Source organism: Pleurodeles waltl, chromosome 1_1 (genome assembly GCF_031143425.1).
Source record: "Pleurodeles waltl isolate 20211129_DDA chromosome 1_1, aPleWal1.hap1.20221129, whole genome shotgun sequence".
Lineage (NCBI taxonomy): Eukaryota > Metazoa > Chordata > Amphibia > Caudata > Salamandridae > Pleurodeles > Pleurodeles waltl.
In genome coordinates this window covers 57295291-57313789 of record NC_090436.1, presented here as the reverse complement: position 1 = coordinate 57313789, position 18499 = coordinate 57295291, and the positions used below count along the sequence as shown (strand labels likewise).

General features: G+C 46.8%; 1 protein-coding gene across 2 annotated transcripts in view; it reads left to right on the top strand.

Annotated features, from left to right (window-relative positions):
• UNC13B (unc-13 homolog B) overlaps positions 1-18499 on the top strand; it is a 1359370-nt gene that overhangs the window by 1235509 nt on the left and 105362 nt on the right. Inside the window, exons 34-36 of one of the 2 annotated variants that reach the window (XM_069212457.1) lie at positions 8626-8682; positions 10578-10658; positions 18342-18489. In XM_069212457.1, coding sequence (XP_069068558.1) covers positions 8626-8682; positions 10578-10658; positions 18342-18489 — 286 coding nt within the window. The remainder of the gene's footprint in view (positions 1-8625; positions 8683-10577; positions 10659-18341; positions 18490-18499) is intronic. The other variant, XM_069212466.1, reaches the window with a different exon arrangement.

Genomic DNA, 18499 nt, shown 5'->3' with positions numbered 1-18499 from the left:
TGTACCCACTTGCAATGCCTATACCTTCTCTTTTCTTACATGTAAGACACCCCTAAGGTACGCCTTAGCTAGCCCCATGGGCAGGGCGCAGTGTATGTTTAAGGTAGGACATATTTGTTTTTCACAGTTGCAAAGCCTGTCCCTCTAATAGGTTAACAAGGGGGCTGCCTTCAAATATGATTAAAGCGCGGATTCCCTTTGGGAGCAGATAAGCTTGAAGTTTGGGGTCTCAGAACTCACAATTTGAAAATACATCTTTTAGTGAAGTTGGTTTTTAAATTAAGTGTTTGAAAATGCAACTTTTAGAAAGTGGGCGTTTTCTTGCTTCAGCCATTCTGTGGCTCTGCCTGTTGTGGATTCCCTGTCTGGGTCAGTTTGACAGTTGGGCTGCATGGTTTCCTAATCTGTGCCATTCTACAAACCCACCACCTGGGTAGGCACCGCTTTGGTATTGATTCCCAAATCTGTGGTTAGAAGTATCCATCAGAAGAATACGTTAACTAGCTTTTCTACCGCTCTTTCTGGTGTGTACTCTATCTATACTACCCTCCTCCCAATTCTGTGGAACGGATTCTTCTAGTGCACATTAATAGCATTGCAGCTTGGAGATCTGCACACTGGTACAGTCTGGGTACTGAGGCTCCTGATGGCATCTGATGGCGCAGACAGCGTGCGGAGGAAGTGACCGTGTAGCGGTGCCGACATCAAATCTAGGGTGGGACAGATCCAGTGCGGAGCCTCAAAATGCCACCTACAGATGCACAATGGAGTTGCAGAAGAAAATTCTCCAGCCCGAGCGTGGCAGCTGGGGATTTCCACAAGGTGATGAATCTGTGGTTAGATAGTATACCCACCAGAAAGAGTGTTACCAAAGGTAAGTAACTTGTTTCTTATTTATATAGCAAGCTTTTGCTCCAATGACCAAATCATTGTTGCCTGTCCGTGAGGCCTTAGAAGAACCCATACTGCATCCTGACAAGACTGGAAAAGTCTTCTTCACCCGACTTTAGAAGACAGACCTCACACCACCAAAAACCACTGTCTGGCTCCATCTTAGTTTCTGTTATTTCACACATCAACATTGAGACTAGTGGCATAAGTCTCCTTGGCCATTTTACGTGTGTAGTGGACATAGGTCAGTACCTATGTCCAGCTGCACAATGGTAACTCCGAACCGGGGCATGTTTAGTATCAAACATGTCGGAATCATACCCCAATACTGTTGCAAGTATTGCAAGTATGATTCCATGCACTCTGGAGGCTCCTTAGAGGACCGGCAGCGTTGCTACCACAAGTCTTACAGGGTTTTCCGGGCAGCCCAGCTGCTGCCACCCTTAGACAGGTTTCGGCCCTCCTGCTGCTTGATCTGATCATGCCCAGGAAGGCAGAACAAAGGATTTCCTTTGGGAGACGGAGGTAACACCCTCTCCTTCTGGAAATAGGGGTGACTGGCTTGTGAGGGGTAGCCTACCCAAGCCACTAGTTTGCTTTCAAGGGCACATTTGGTGCCCTCTGTGCATAAACCAGTCCACACCAGTTCAGGACCCCCGTACCTGCTATGGCGCAAAACCGGACAATGGAAAGGGGAGTGACCACTCCCCTGTCCATTACCACCTCAGGGGTGGTTCCCAGAGCTCATCCAGAGGATCCCTGGGTTCTGCCATCTTGTTTCCAAGGTTGGCAGGGAACTCTGGGAGCATCTGAGTGGCCAGGCAGGTGACGTCAGAGCCCCCTCCTGATAGGTGCTTACCTGGTTAGGTGACCAATCCCCCTTTCAGGGCTATTTAGGGTCTCTCTCCTGGGTGGGGTCCTCAAATTCGGCTTGCAAGATTCCAGCAGGACTCCTCTGCAAGCTCTGCTTCGACTGCTGGCCTCTGGAACTGCGACTGGAACCTCCAGGACCCGACAAGCTGCCTCCAAGAAAAAAAGGACTCTTCAGCAACATTGTTTCCAGGGCTCCTGCCAGCTTTGCAACACTTTCCTCGTCATGCATCCTCCGAAGTCTGCAACTCTTCAGCCTGCACAAGAAGAAGAAGGAATCTCCCTTGGAGTGAGGGAGTCACTCCCCTGCAACCGCAGGCACCTACAGCAAATGACGACCGGCTGCGTGGATCCCCTCTCCTGCTGAGCTGCATGGATCCTGCATCACGGGTGGTGGTCCGGAGTAGTCCCCTTGGTCCTCTCTTCCAGCTGTCCAACTTTGGTGGGGGTAAGCTTTTGCCTTCCCACACAGGACAGTACTCCTGTGCACCGTGTCTCTTGCAGCTGCCAAGGCTTGTTTGCATCTCCTCCAAGGGCTCTTCAGGCGACATGCAGCTCCAGTCCCCAGCACTCCATCCTGCAAAGCACAGCCTCCTGCGTGGATCTCCTGCAGTGTGGAATTCTCTTTGTAGTGCTGCATGTGCTTCTTCTGCGACTCCTTTGTCCCCGTCTTATGGGTGCTGCCTCTGCTCCTGTGGGCTCTCTGCGACGCTGAGGATCCCCTGTGACTCCCCCTCCTGGGCCCCGCCAGCACCTCATTTTCACTAACCGCAAGTTTGCCTTTGACAAAGCTTGTTGGTGGAATTTCTGCCCCGACACCCGTCTGCAATCTTCCTTCCAGCGTGGGACTCCATCTGCATCCATCAGGAGCTCTTTACCGGCTCCAGGGCTACAATGCTGACCTGTTCTTCATCACTGTCGACCGACTCCTGCATCCACAGCTGGGTGGGGGTAGTAGCTCCTACTCCTCCTGGACTCCACTGAGACTCTTGGACTTGGTCCCCTCTCTACACAGGTCTTCTCTCTTCAGAAATCCACCGCTGGTTTTCTTGCAGTCTTCTCTGGGTGTCTTCTTTTTCTTCTTTTCGTCCTTTTGGGTGGTTTGGGGAAAATCCAATGTTTTACTCCTGCATTCCTGGTCGCTGGCGTGTACTGTGTTACTTACGTCTGTGGTTTTCTAGTACTCCCAGCTGCCCTCTACACATTTTAGTTACCTAGGTAGGGATACCTTATTCCTATTCCTTTTTTTTTATTTTTATATGGTTTGGGCTTCCCCTAGGGTCACTATTGGTTATTGCTATTTACACTGTTTTCTAACCTTTTCTATGCCTATTTCTGATAACTAGTGTATATATTTAGTGTATTACTTACCTCCTAAGGGTGGGTTACCTGTCTAGTATTTTGTGGTGATCTGTTCCAAAAATAAAATACCTTTATGTTTGTACATTTTGTACAACTGGGTGTTTTATGTGTGTAAGTGCTGTGTGACTACAGTGGTATTGCATGAGCTTTGCATGTCTCCCAGATAAGCCATGGCTGCTCATCCATAGCTACCTCTGGAGAGCCTGGTTTCTAGACACTGACTACACTAACCTAATAAGGGATACCTAGTATAAGGTGTAAGTACCATAGGTACCCACCACACACCAGGCCAGCTTCCTACAGTTATCAACATTGTTTCCTCATTTGTTCTGCACTAAAGATGAAGAGTGTTGGCATAGGCTTGATCCAACTAATTGCTCGGTTTTAGATTAAAAGGAGATTTCACAGTTAACAACCAATTGCTTGTCGACAATGGATAAAGAAAAGAGAAAATGATTCAGAAGCTTACCATGTCCTGTTGGATAGTTCTTTTTTTTGCATTTCCTATGCCCTAGCCAAAAGAGACACCTGAAGAAATTGGACAGTATTCCACTAGGGGTATTTTGGCTGCGTCTGCAATGTCCAGGCGAGGGCTGGTGTGTACATTTGATGGACAGCGACCGATTCAATGCATATGATGCCACTGATCCACAAAAAAGCTATCTCTTCCAGTTTTCCACACTCCGGATAAGTATTGCGAACAGGATTAGGTGAGCAAATATTAAACACTTTAGCCTTTCTTTCAATTTATCTTATTCTTGATAGCACTGTCACACATTTTCTTCGAAACTCCGAAAACAGTGACTGATAAGGAACCTGCAAGAAGACCCAGTGTTCCCATGAAATAGTGTTAAGCAGTAGTAAATAACTTTCTCTGATGAATACTTCTCACAGATTCTTCTTCTTTAAATAAGTCCTTTATCAGTGCCAGCAATAGGAGGAGAGTTGGAGGAGAAAAACCCATCTGCATGAGAAAATCTTGCAGAACAGCTTTAGCAAAGGGAGCATCACTTCTAGATTGGAAGTGGAAATCTGTCGCCGGAAAGTGGCGGTGGTATGTTTTGGATCAGCGGTCTCCTATGCGTTAAATCTGAGCCGTCTCCAAGCTGGAGCCACTCCGGTGCTCCCCAGTGCTCTAAAGCAGCTCTTGCTAAGAAATCTGCTCTCCGTCTTCACTTCTGTGGAGAATATTGAAAGATTAGGAGTCAATGAGGAACTAGAGTATCCACGAGAGAGAGCAAAATACCGAAGGTATGTAACTTATTCTTTGGGAACACTTCAGTAAACATGTTACTACATAGTGCATTCAGTTCTTTTCAGAAGATCTATATAGAGGGTACTTAGTTTTTATCGTTGACAGCCTGTTGACCTCTCCTTTGCCACTATCATGCTCTGTTCATTCATGTTGTTACGCTGAGGTCTGCAGAAGGGTTTAAGAAATCATGTTTGGGAGAGGAAATTGAGGTGGTGGTTGTTGTGAAGTGAGAATAATTCTGACTTCTACTTCTGTTTGGTGTTCACGCCGGTCCTTGCAGATGATAGTAAGTATAGCGACATCGAGGTCATCTGTCCGCGCAGATCTCATTGAGTTCACCAAATCCATCCTTACATCTATGTTGCATGCGACATGATCCATTTTGACCAAACCCCATCTCATGTTTGCCATACATTTTTCATATGTGGTCTGTCTTTTGAATTGTGGTGACCCAGTGACCTTTCAGCCTCATTGAACCATGGAATCTTTCTGTTTTGGTCTTTTGAGTATAAGACACCCAAGCCACGCAGATCTGCTGCCTGTTCTTGTAGTGATTTGTCTGTGATTAGCTAACTAAAGTGTCTCACATTGTCTTTAGATTAGGTTATATCAAGAGCTGAAAGTTATAAGCTTGATTCTGAATAGGCAAAAACAAAAAATGCCTGTCGGTGGTCGTCATTTCAGGAGCACACAACCTGTGCTGTCGTGGACTCCCAGTGCCAGGAACGTCGAGTGTGGGGTTTCCTCTTAGAAAGTCTTGAAGTTGTTCACTGTTGTATGGTTGTTGTGTGGCTGTGCTACTCTCCCACTCACATTAGGAGTGCAACTGCTAACCTAGTGTTTATGAACAACAGGACCACTGGCCAGCACAATGCCCTTCCTAGAAAGGTGAAAGGCTGTGTCTCTTCAGAATACGGTATTAAGAAAACTGAAGTTCACTAGTGAATTTATGTGATGGCAATGCCAGCCGCCAGGAACGTGCCCTCGGGCATACTAAACCGACTGAATAACTTAACTGCGGGGTTCTTTGTCCAGCGAAAATGTTGTCCTTCAGAACTAGGTGCAAGGAAAATGAAGAAGCAAATGGCTGATTTGAAATAAAAAGTTTTGGTAAAGTGTTGCATTGTGCTGGTAAAATGGCCCTGGTTCACAGTTTTGTGCCAGGCTAACCTTGTCCCGCTGGAATCCAGCCGCGGAGCTAGAGTTACGCACTGTTTCACCACGGAGCAGTAGAATCCGCCTGGCTGCAGACCTCCTCCGAGGATGTCTTGTGGATAAAAAGATAACTCCACGCTAGGTCCTGTCCTGGCTCCTAATGTTCTGTTAAAAACAATCTAGCATGTATAAGGACGGTCTCGCCGTACTAATACCCTGTAAGGTGATCTTCTCAAAAGTTACACTCGCCTTCAGATGTTCACTTGTGTTGGATCTGCCAGTAAACAGATCATTACAAGCACACTTATATCTATAGGTGTATCAACGTCCGCAGCAAGTATCTTATGCAGGCAACTCTTAGGATCATGTTGGTGGAAATCTGTAGGGGTACAGCAAGTCAAATAAGAAATACAGTTAAATAAAGAATTAAGCCCAAATTAGTTTCTAAAAAAAAAAAAAAAAGATAAACTAATTAGGTTAACATTTACAGAAAAATGGATGAAAGGAATGTAGCGAAAAACCATAGTTAACAATTTCTGCGAAACTCGGGGGTAAAACGGTTCCATTGGCTCCTACAACACTCAGTACTAGTTAATAGGATAAAAACTTGGGTTAGAGCCTTTGCAACGTCAGTGTTTTTTAGGGGCAAACAGCGTTTTCGTTTGTGCAGAAAATTCTAAGCTGTTTACAATGTTACAGTGCAGGTTGTCCAATGCTTAATTTGTAAATAAAAAAATGCCGGTGCCCAAAGCTCTTCTTTTGAATCACTCGGCTGCTGCAATTAAATGTGGGAGCAGAGAATATTGAGGCAGTGTAATCCTGAAGCCATCTCGGGCCTCTTTAATCCATTTACAGTCTCTCCCTGCCCCTTCAGCTCACTCTTGCAGCTTTCTGCTTTCTCCCTTTGTGACACTTTTTCGTTTTTCTCTTCCACCGTCTTTTCCATATGTGTCTTTTGCTTGCAGTAAATGCCTGAGGTAGAAAAATAGGTGGTGGCGGTTTCCCGCACTGGAAATCACCGGCTCAAATTAAGCACTGAGGTGGTCGCCAAAATATTGGTGAGCCTGAGGAAGCACAAGGCAGTGTTGATATCTTACCTCTGAGCACATCACTGTTATCTGTTTCCATGGACATTCTCTTTCCTCCTCGTCCCTGAAAAGAATGACTGACATGAAAAGCAAGGAACTAAAAATATATTCTTCTTTAATGATCAGACCTCGAGTTTCTGCTTCCTAATGAGGCCTGCAGACAGCAGCTGTCCTTGAATGTTCAATTCAGAGCCCGCGATTGATGCACTTCTGAGAATCCACGCCCCTTGGTGTTCGCGGGCAAAAATCAACATTTAATTCAATTAGTCTTCGGCCTGATTGCGCGCCGCGCTTTAGTAAGGCAATTATTTGTCAGTTTCTGCATGAAGCACTGCTCCAAGATGATAAAGCGACTCTTAATTATCTGCTGGTTTTGAAGAGTCCCCTGTGTGCAGTTTAGACATCTCAAGCCTTCCACAGCTTCAGCAAACCCCTGAGTTTATACCCAGGTCCAAACATCTCTGAGCTCCTGGCTCTGCCCTGCCAGCTACTCATAGCAAGGCATGAACATGTCAAACATGCCTGTAAGTAGAGGGGCTCTATGTGAAACATGCCTATAAGTGGAGGTGCTCTATGGGAAACATGCCTATCTATAAGCGGAAGTGCTCTATGTGAAACATGCCTATAAGTAGAGGTGCTCTGTGTGAAACATGCCTATAACTAGAAGTGCTCTATGTGAAACATGCCTATCAGTAGAAGTGCTCTATGTGAAACATGCCTACAAGTAGAGGTGGTCTATGTGAAATGTGCCTATAAGTTGAAGTGTTGCATGCAAAACATCCCTGGAAGTGTTTTATGTGAAATGTGGCTGAAAGTGCTCTATGGGAAACAAGCCTATAAGTTGAAGTGTTCTATGTGACACATGCCTATAAGTAAAGGTGGTCTATGTGAAACATGCCTTGGAGTGTTCTATCTGAAACATGCCTATAAGTAGAGGTGCTCTATGTGTAACGTGTATGAGTTGAAGTGCTCTATGTGAAACATACCTAGAAGTGCTCTTTGTGACACATGGCTGGAAGTGCTCTATGTGAAACATGCCTGTAAGTAGAGGTTCTCTGTGAAACAAGCCTAAAAGTAGAAGTGCTCTATGTGAAACAGGCTTATAAGTAGAGGTGCTCTATGTGAAACATGCCTATAAGTAGAGGTGCTCTATGTGAAATGTGCTTATGAGTTGAAGTGCTCTATGTTAAACATACCTAGAAGTGCTCTTTGTGACAGATGGCTGGAAGTGCTCCATGTGAAACATACCTATAAGTGAAAGTGCCTCAGTAGTATACCCCCATGTGGTGATATACTATATATATATATATATATATATACATATATATATATATATATATATATATAACGAGGTGGTTGTATCGGTTTACTGCATTCCCTTCTTTGAAATGTGTCTGTATAGAGCCATAAAGGCATGCGTTGACGTTACTAGCATGGAGCAGGTTGGTTAATGTTTGGTTTTCTTGTTCAGGTTCACCCTCTGAAGCCATGCATGCCCACATCTGATACCTTGAGCAGTTCACTTTAATACTGATGTTAAAGTCTTGCTAATGTTTCATGTAATGTATGACCGTCTCAGAAAATGGAAATAATGATGAATGCTTCAACTAGAAGGTGCAAACGTTAGTGACAAATTAATGTTTAGTTTCTTTTTTGACTTGGGGGCTCCTGGGTACAGGGAGGGGTATTAGACATAAATGATGGACACAAGTGTCTTCTACAATGTAAACCTTATGGAGCTTGCACGCTCACTACCAGTTCTCGTGGGAGGGATCCAGAATCAATGAATGTCCATGATGTAAATGGACATACAGTGCTTCTGGACGAGGCCCATTTCCGTGTTCACTGGTCACGCTGAAGCTTGACTTGACGCTGCCCTCGAAAGGAGCCATCTTGGAATTCTACCTGTGCTCGCTTGCAGCAGATGATCTCCAGCGCTTGGCAGTAATGGATTGTCCTCTTCTCGCTTTTGTCTCTTCACCTTTTTATTCCATGCAATCGTAGGGCACGCAATTAATTTTCACTGCTGCTAAGGAGCTCGGACAGCTGTCCAAACTGAAGGTATTGCTGTGCTGCTGGTGCTTCTGTTGTTGTCCTGCCTGTGACCGCTTTGTATCTTTCTTGTCTGTGATCGTAGTACCGTAGTGATGCGTAGCTGCCCTTCTGTTTGCATCTTACAATCAGGTACTGTGAGCCTCGTGCTCTGCATGCTACTAACATATTGCAGGGACCGCATGCTCTGTGTGGCTGTTTCTTTGACACAACATCGGTTTTCCAGGTTGCATGTCTACAGCTTCCAAGAAAGCATGGCGAAACGTGGCACAAAATGACAAACTAACAACAACAAATGTTTTCTCTATACGTGGACAAAGTGGTAACCAGATGTTTTAGGTGTGCAGGCTGTTGGTGTAGATGGAGGTTTCGGGCCAGCAGACTTGCATTGTTTGGTTGGAGTAAAGAGTCCACTGGCCACCGTGAGATGGGCTTACCTTTGCAGGGCCATCCATGCGATGCCCTATAATCCGCTGGTTGTGTTTAGCACTGCTTGTCTTAGCCAAGACTGACCAGGTCTTGATGTGTACCATCTACGAAATTTAAATATGCAAAGTGTGTGAACTTTCAGGGCCAGATTCCCTTTCCATTGTGCTCTGCGTACACATTCCCTTCAAGCTACAGTGATTGGGCATGGGAATGCACCATATACGTAAACCAGCACATTCTGTAGGAACTCCTGTGGGGTCGCAGAATAGGGTTCATGCATCTTACAGCAGATCAAAAACCCAAGTATCAGTGTCCATTGCAGATTACACAGTCCTTAGTAGATGTGTTGCTTCTAGACTGATAGACCTTAAGAAACATATTTACTCCTTCTGAGAACTGTTCCGTAGTTTGTATCTGCTTCGGGGGTATTCACAGGTATCATTAAGTACTGTATCCTGATGTGAGCACCTGGGATACTCTGGCATGTAACAACAACAAATTAACTAAACATGACATCTGCAAGTTGCCCACCAGCAGATGAATAAACCATTAGTGAAGCCCTTTGGCAGTCCGCTGAGGTCAGCTGCCCTGCACTATGGCGGCCCTTTCACTTGTTCAGTTGCCTACTTTATTGCTGCTCGGTTTATTTGTCCTTATCTCCGCTGTAAACTACTGTATCCGTCCTCTGAACTAGCACCACACTGGGAGTCATTATTAAGGTAGCTTCCAAAAGAAATCGCTTGAGGTCCTTCACTCCTAAATTATTAGTGGATATTTGCCTGGAGAATGCGTGCTCTTCCCTCCCGGTGCTTGGAAAACCTAAACATGGTTTCCTATCGAAGCAGACCTCTTATCCACAGCATGCCAGGCGTGGGAGCCGCTCCAGTGGTTATCAGTGAGGCTGGTCTGTGGTGGAATCTTCATCACCTCCTCCTCTGCCACCTAGTGCACACCCTAGAGAGCTGGTCTGTACTCAAATATTTTATAGTTACTGGCTGCTAAAGTAGTGAATACATCATCAAGCGGAAAAAATATGTATGCATGAATCTTTATAGAATTCCTGCATAGCCTGTCATGGCACTGGAAGGCAAGTCACGTGTCATCTGTGTCCCACTGATCCCTGTGGCAGATGTCTGGCCAGCCCGAGCTGCCTGCTTCACCTGCCCAGCAAAATGTGCTCCTCATCTTAAGACAAGGGGCCAAATGACCGAGCGCTGTGCGAAAACGTAACATAACACACAACAATTTTCAGTGTTTGAAACATGGTTACAGATGTGCTGAAGGTACAGCCCGCCACCTAGCGGCACATTCCAAGTGGGCAGACGTATGGTGTGGTGTGTACTGTGTGAGTCTGCTTGTTTCCACTGGTACGGGCACTGCATGCTGCCCTTAACATGCCATAACCCCCAGGCACTAGCTTTGCCACATGCACCTCCTTCCCTCTCTGATGCTGATGCTCTTGATTGGTGTTTCAGGATCACATGGTGCGGGAGGAAACCAGAAGTCTGACTCCGAAGCAGTGTGCTGTGATGGACTTAGCCCTGGACACCATAAAAGTAAGTTTGCCCTCGCGTCGTTCCTCCTCCGCGCAAGCAGCGATTGTGGTCCATGTCACTTGGACTGTTGACCATCAGCACTATCTGCATCACTGTCCAGCAACAGAAAATAGCAAAGCACTCTCCCCAAGGTGTTGCCCAAGGTACGTTTGCATGAATAGATACTACCAGGCAGTACTAGTTGGGTTACCTGGGATAACGTTTTAAATTATAACATGATACCTTAATTCCTTGCATCCCTTGTGGCTCTGAAGGTCAGGGGCCTTCAGTTCAGACAGCTTCTGATTTCTATGTTGCTATGACATCTACTTTATGCACATACTCATTTTGCATCCTTGCACATATCGTAGCTTTACTGATTGCTTAGCAAGAAGATTTAGGTGCAACCTCTTACACAGCTGCAATCGCCACTGACACAGAGACACAACACATGATACAGTGCACTATTTTACCAAAGGTAAAGAAATTAGCAGTCTTTGTATTATGTCAGCATTCTCCAGATAAATCAACTTGGAAAGCCCTTCTTGCCTCACTCAGATGGCACCTGCAGGAGTATCCACAGACAAAAAGAATACCATTCTACTTTTATGAAAATAGCAGAGAGGGGCTCACAGGGTCCATCACAGTTGCAGACCGGGAGCAGTCAGAACCATCAGAGCAAAACAGTCCAATTCATTCCCTTTTTGAAAGACCTTAATGTACAGCTTAGTTAGCACAAGCCTAATTTGACTCCCTTCACACAATCCTAATGTAACCCCTTTAGCGAATTCCTCAAGAGTTGAATAGTTGCTTACTTTTCGAGATGTGTGATGTGAAGAATCATTTTTGGTTGTTAGCTAGCATGCTGGCACTTGCATTAGTGGTTCACTAGGCTATGGATTACCTCGCCAAAGTACAGTGTGGTTGGCAGGTGGGCAGTCAGCTCTCCTGAGGTCAGCTCATTTCCTGGATGAAGTCAGAGTATTGACCTAAGACTTAGCCCTCGACTTCTCTTCTCTCACACAGCTTCTCTAACGTGGCTCTCACTGCAGGGGCAAGGACAAGTTAGTTTCCAACACTATTGATCTCAGGTAAATCACAGCACAACAATATCTGCATTTCAAAGTGTCCTTCTTGAAATTTCCCCTTTCTGACGGATACTTCTGCCAACTGAATCCTTAACTGGTGAATCTCCCTCAGTCTCCGGACTGCACCCAGAAAGCTCAAATACTTCATATGATGGAGACTTCTAGCTGAAGATTCTTTACCTTTCATTTTCCCAGGCTGGATCCAGAAACTTTTGCTGAACAGTACCCCTTGCGCGAGCCGTTGAGTGGCTCCATTTGGCTCTGAGTGGTGTCGTTGGTGCCGTAAGTGCAGTCACGTGTTCACCTATGTAGGCGCCACCCAGGCGTGCAGGCGTCAGTTCTTTTCTTTCTGTGCTAGTTAGCTCAGATCTGCAGATGGCTACCCCTCTGTCGCTTTTTGACAGGCCTTTTTTTTTTTTACATTTTGTCGAGTTTTTCTTTTTGTGTGTCAAAGGATGTCATCGAGAAAGGCTGGGTTTAAGCCGTGTGGTGCCTGTCACCACGCCACCTTGGCTACGGACCCCCATCTCGTTTGTCTCTGGTGCCTCGAGGGTGACCACCACTCCAAGTCATACTTGGACTGCTGGGCCATGACGCCGAAGGGAGCAGTCCTTAAAGCTGCTGCAGCCCAGCATTCGGCAACACCGGCACGCACGACTGAGAAGGTCTCGTTCCCGATCAAAAAGGAGGTGGCAAGACCGCTCCTAGAGCCCCAAGTCCTCTTCTTCCTGTTCAAGGTCCTTGGGACACTCGGGAAAGAGGCATAAGAAGAAGAAGTCCAAGAGGACTTGGACTTCACCTCGTCCGTCGGCTGACGAGAAGAGTGGGGAACATCGGCATTCCTGGCACAGTTCTGCAGAGCCGTTGCCTAATTTGACTCTGCGCCTCCCTCCTTTTGAGGAGCCAGATCGACTCCTTCTCAGATCAAGGACTTTTACGAGGCCATGCGCCATGTACTCAAGCAGGCTGACCCCTCTGGCACGCCTTTGGGCCCCACAGGGTCAGAGGAGGCCCCAACCGGTCCCAGGCTGGTGGCTTCAGCCTCTGCTCCGGGTGAGTCTCATCGATCCAATTCCAGACCAGTGCCTAGGTGACCTTCTACGGCCCCGGTTCTGACACGATGCTCCCGGCGCCGCGGCAAGCTCCATTCTGATTGCCGATGAGCCGGAACAATGTTGATCACGCCGACAGGTGCCAGATCATTGCCTGAGCCTTATGTTCCACAGCTAGGCATAGGAGAAGAGTTGGACTGGTCACTTGACGTCTTAGCACACCAGTTGGAGAGATCTTCGGACTGGTACGAGGAGCTAGGAGAGGCAGTTGGGCTGGACACCTCTCTAGATCCTGGCTTGCTCTCCCCCCTTCCCCCCACTGAGGCTATGGAGGAGGGAGCTTCCTATGCAATGGGGGTGCGAAGGGCAGCGGAGGTCTTCGAACTGCCCTTAGTGACTGTCAAGACAAACATCTTCACAGAAGTGCTTCAGCCTGTGGCTTCTACATCCGAACCCCTTTTGCTCTTCAGTGAAGCACTTATTGATGTCCTGCTAGGAACTTGGTCCAAGCCCAGCACAGGGACTCCTGTAAAGAGGAAGATTGCATGCCGCCCTTGCACTGCACCGGGTGACCCCAGCTTCCGCAGACTGGCATTGAAAGCATTACTTCCCTCTCTCAAAGGGAAAGTAGTGCAGGTGTTCACGGACACCACCGCCACGTGTTACTCAGGGGTGTGGAATTTATTAAAATATCTACTTGTCCATGGGACAGGTTGCTTCTGAAATCTACTTGTCCTGTAAAAAAAAAAATGTACTTGTCCCTTTGGTGCTATGTAGTGCGGTGACAAATTATGGCAGCAATCTCATTATGGTAAGATCTCTGATAATAGCCTCTTTGATTATGCCAGGGCTACTACTATAATAGGGCCTGAATACTTGCAATGTTAATCCCTACTATAGCAATTTCCTTATTTTGCCACCATTCCACAGGTCCACATACTGGGGCAGGGGGAAGCAGTAACCAATAGTTCCAGGGCTGGAATGCCTTTGAGTCTGCAAATCTGCTAACTTGCATGTTTTAAGAATTTTCACCAGCTCTTCTCTATTCTTTTCCTATAATGAGAAAGGTAGAAAGATTGGAAATTTACTCCTGACAGTGGCAGAAGAAGAAATTCTTCCAGGGTTGGGAAAAAAGCGGTTGGAGGGAAAGTGAACTTGTAAACACTCAATATATTTTCACATGACCAAATCTACACATGCATATTTGCTTGTGCTAAAATAAAGTTCACAAATATTTCCTGGGTGTTCAATTTCCTGCTCTACTTCTGTAAGTTCTTGTGAATTCACGAAAGCTACTAATTCAAAGACATATACCATGGGTGCACTTTTGTGACTTTCTTTAAGAATTGGGTCCCTAATTAGGTCTGACGTTAACAAAGACATTTTGTTTTTATTAAACATCTATTTCTCTATCGCCTGGCTTTACTGTGAGTGATCGCATTCTCCTCTTCCACAAGTAGCATATTGGCACACAAAGTAGTTTTGTTCAGTGCAGGGAACTACTGTGGCAATCAGTGGCGTAACAAACTGGAGGGAGCTCCCCTGCAAAGAACATGGAGGTCCTCCCTCCAGACTCACTCAGGGCAGGTACTGTGCTGAGGGCCCCCCTGGAGTGGGGGCTGCAGGGCCTTCTTTTTTTACACCACTGGTGGCAATGTGTGCTTTTTGAGACCAAAAACGTTTTTGGCATGTTGAGTTCACTGTCAACATGCCGAAGTCACACCTGACTCCCTCTCAGATGCTTCCTTTCATCTGAGCTGTTCTGGCTACAGTCCAGTTTCTGGCTTATCCTCTGGAACCGCGAGTCTAGGATATTAGGCTATGTTTCAGCCTCTATTCTCGATTTCAGTGAGACTGATTCTCAGGCTGCTAGGTCTCCTCGCCTCCTGCATTTTTTTGGTAAAACATACCTGTTGGCGTAGGCAGGATCTGCAGTGGAATTTGAAGACCCAGTGGATACAGTGGAAGGGAAATCTCTCCAACCTGATGCAGATATTGGAGGGACCTGCAGAAGGTCTACAGTGGTAGCTCACAAACCACAATTGAATTAGTATAAGACCTCTCTCGTTCCCACCCAGAGCTTGCAGTGGTGACAAATGCGTTACTTCTGGGCTGGGGCAGCCATCTGGGAGAGGGGACTCTGATCTCTGTTGGAGTCTCAGCCCTAGAGCAGTCTGTTAGAACTGAGAGCAATCCAGTTGGCATTGAAAGCCTTTCTACCTTCAATTAGGGGAAGGAAAGTTCAAGTATTCACAGACAACAGCACTGCCATGTGGTAGTGCAACAAACAGGGTGGGATCAGGTCATGGACCAATTTTCAGGAGGCCTTGCGCCTATGGACATAGCTGGAACCCTGGGGCATTTCCCTGGTTGTTCAACACCTGGCGTGCTCTCTGAATGCCCGAACACACAAACTCAGCCGTCATTACCAAGCAGGTCACAAATAGCATCTTCATTCGGAGGTGATGCAAGGTTTCTTCTGAGATTGGGGAGACCCTTGGTAAGATCTGTTCACCTCCTCTGAGAACGTGCAATGTAAGCACTTTTGCGCACAAGAGTTTCCAAGGCTGCTGTGGGTCAGGGGTGCATTTAATCTCAAGTGGAACTCGGAACTCATGTATGCCTTCCCGCCGATACCACACCTGTCCAGAGTTCTCAAAAGATCAAGAACGATTGGGCCCAAGTCATCCTATTCACTCCAGCCTGGGCACGGAGAGCATAGTATCCTGAATTCCTGAGCATGAGCATCTGTCCTCTGGCCAGGCTGCTCCTTCGGGAGGATCTTATTTCGCATCAGCAGGGCAGAGTACTGCTCCCAAACCTGTCTAATCGCCACCTGCATACATAAGGATTGAGAAGCGACAGTTGAGGGTGTTTGATATCCCTCCTGATGTTTGTGATGTAATTCTGGCAGCCAGGCCTTCCTCCAGCCAAAACTATTTAGGCCTGCTGATGGGGAAAGTGTGTGGCTTGGTGTATGTCCAAATCGGTTAATCCTCTGTCTGCACTCTTGTCTGAGGTTCTGTTGTTTGTGGTCTCCCTGGCACGACAAGGCCTTGCTTTGGACACAATCAAGGGATATCTAACCACCATCTGCACTGTTCTACAGTTGCCGGACCAGCTAGCCCTGTTCAAGTTACCTACTGTCACCTATATTTCTTAAAGGTTTACAGCATCTGTTTCCTCCTGCTCCCTTCATTATGCCCCAATGGGGCTTTCATTTATTTCTTACCTTCCTCATGTGTTCCCCTTTTGAGCCAATCCATAGCTGCCCTCTGCAACTCTTAACTCCAAAAACTGCATTCCTAGTGACAATAACATATGCCAGGAGGGTTCATGAGTTACAAACACTCTCCGTTAACCATCTCTATCCTTCATGTTTCCTAGACAAACTGGTTCTAAGGACTCTGGCATCCTTTTTACCAAATGTGATGACACCTTTTCACGTCAGGCAAAACATAACCCTACCACCACCACCACCCCCACCCCCACCCCGATTCCCCCACTTCCCCTTCATCCTTCTAAAGAAGAGTAGAGACCCCATTGCCTGAATCCAAAAACAGCTTTATCATTTTATATTGATCATACTAGGATTTTCTGGTCAACAGTCAATTCGTTGTTGGATTTGCAGGGCAAAGAAAGGAAAGGCAACTCAAAAGAGAATAATTTCTTGATGGATCAGCCTATGTATTAAGATCTGCTTTGCAGTGATCAAGTAACAGCCCGCTCGGGGCTTAAGAGCTCACCGTACCAGAGCTACAGCTGCAACCAATGTGTTAGCTAGAGGAGTCCCAGTCTTGGACATCTGGCAGGCAGCTATGTGGGCATTGCTGCACACATTTCCAAAACACTGCTGCCTTGACAGTCATCTCTGGCGAGATGCCCTGTCAGTCATCCTGGACTTCTTAGTCTGAAACTAGCAGCACACCCACCTATGTGGAGAGATATTGCTTTTGTATCTATTCTAAGGTAAAAGAATCTACGGCTAGAAGTCTCTATCTGATGAGCAGGTTACTTGCCTTCTGAAACACTGTCTGGTAGAGGCTCTATCTAGCAGCAGCCTTACTGGCCCTCCCGACCTCCTCGTTCTGCAGGCTGTCCCCTCTCAATTAAGAGATCTTTTCAGACCTCACTTTTTGCACACTGCCCACTTCTCCTCAGCTTGGCTCTGTGCTTCTGAGGTCAGCTCGCTGGAGTGGCGCCTATATTTTGTAAATTGTTGTACCTAAGGATGTGCAGCAGGTTTTGCCCACTGCTGTCATTGTAATCATGCACAAGACTATCTAGAGCATGTGTGTTCTGTGTGCCAATAATGAAACACGCATTGCTTCCTTACCCCTCAGATGCTGCTTCCGAGTGTTGCACCTTCGGATGCCTCATCAGCTATGAAATAAGCGCAGTCTCCTCGCCTTTCTATATCATCCTAATGTTCTAGGCTTCCCATATCAACCAACATTGTCATTCTTATATTAATCCAGTCTGTCGGTATTCATAAATAAACCCAACCCTCTAGCTTTCATGCGTCAAACGGACCTTCTAGCTTTCCGATAGTAGCGTAACCTACTATCCTTCAAGTACCAACCAAGCCTCTAACTTTCAAGTAGTAACCCAACTTTCTAGCCTCCAGACATTACCCCAGCTGTCCAGCATTTTACTGTAACCTAGACATCATACATGAACTCAACGTTCTCGCCATCATATATCACAGCAAGCTTCTGTTCTTCATCATCAACCCAAACTTCTCACATTCACTTCTCAACCCGGCCTTCTCTCTTTCATCCATCAACCTCACTTCTAGCCTTTACGTGTCCACCCGGCCTTTATCCTTTGCACATTACCCTAGGCGTGTATCCTTTATATATCCAGCCCTTTTTCTCACCCTCCTATATCACTCCAACCTTCTAGGCTTCAATACAAGCACAAACTTCTAGTCTTCATAAATCAGCCCAAATGTACGTCCCTGCGCGCTTGGCCTTGTGTGTTCTTGTTTCGCTGCCCGCTGCCCACGCGGTGCTGTACAGGTTGATTGGGTGGGTGGTGTATTCAAGGCAAGGCTGAGATCAACCCAACCACTTCTAGTTTATCTCTTCTGCCACCTAAGAGCGCCTGCTGAGATTGCTGCTGATTCTGCCCGGGGATGTGCAGGTGTGCCGCGCTGAGCACAGGGAGGGGAGGGTCTTCTCTTTAATGGTGGGTTACAGTGGCGTGGAGAGGTTGTGTGAGTGTGCGTCCTTGCGCTCTGCAGCGCTCTCTGGGCCTCCGCCTTGCCACCATAGTGTTGAGGCCACTTTGAGGAATTGCGGAGGCTCGTAGCAGCTCCAGCTGGCTGTTCCCTTTGCACAGGCGCAACTCTTCCTGACTTCAGGGAAATCAATCCCAAATGTATGTCGCTGATGCTGTCTATACGTAACAAATAAAATAGCATAGAAAAGAAGTCCGAAATTCACCTGGGTGGTCGGTGAGTCCCGGGTTGTAAATGCTTGTGCGGGCCCTCGTCGCTCTCGCTGTCGGCGTCTGGTCCACAAGTTGTCGCCAGGTGATGTTGTGGCTCGCTTCTCTTGCAGCAATACTTCCACGCCGGCGGCAGCGGCCTGAAGAAAGCTTTCCTGGAGAAGAGCCCGGACATGCAGTCCCTGCGGTACGCCCTGTCCCTCTACACCCAGACCACGGACACCCTCATCAAAACCTTCGTGCAGACACAGACCGCTCAGGGTGAGTCTCT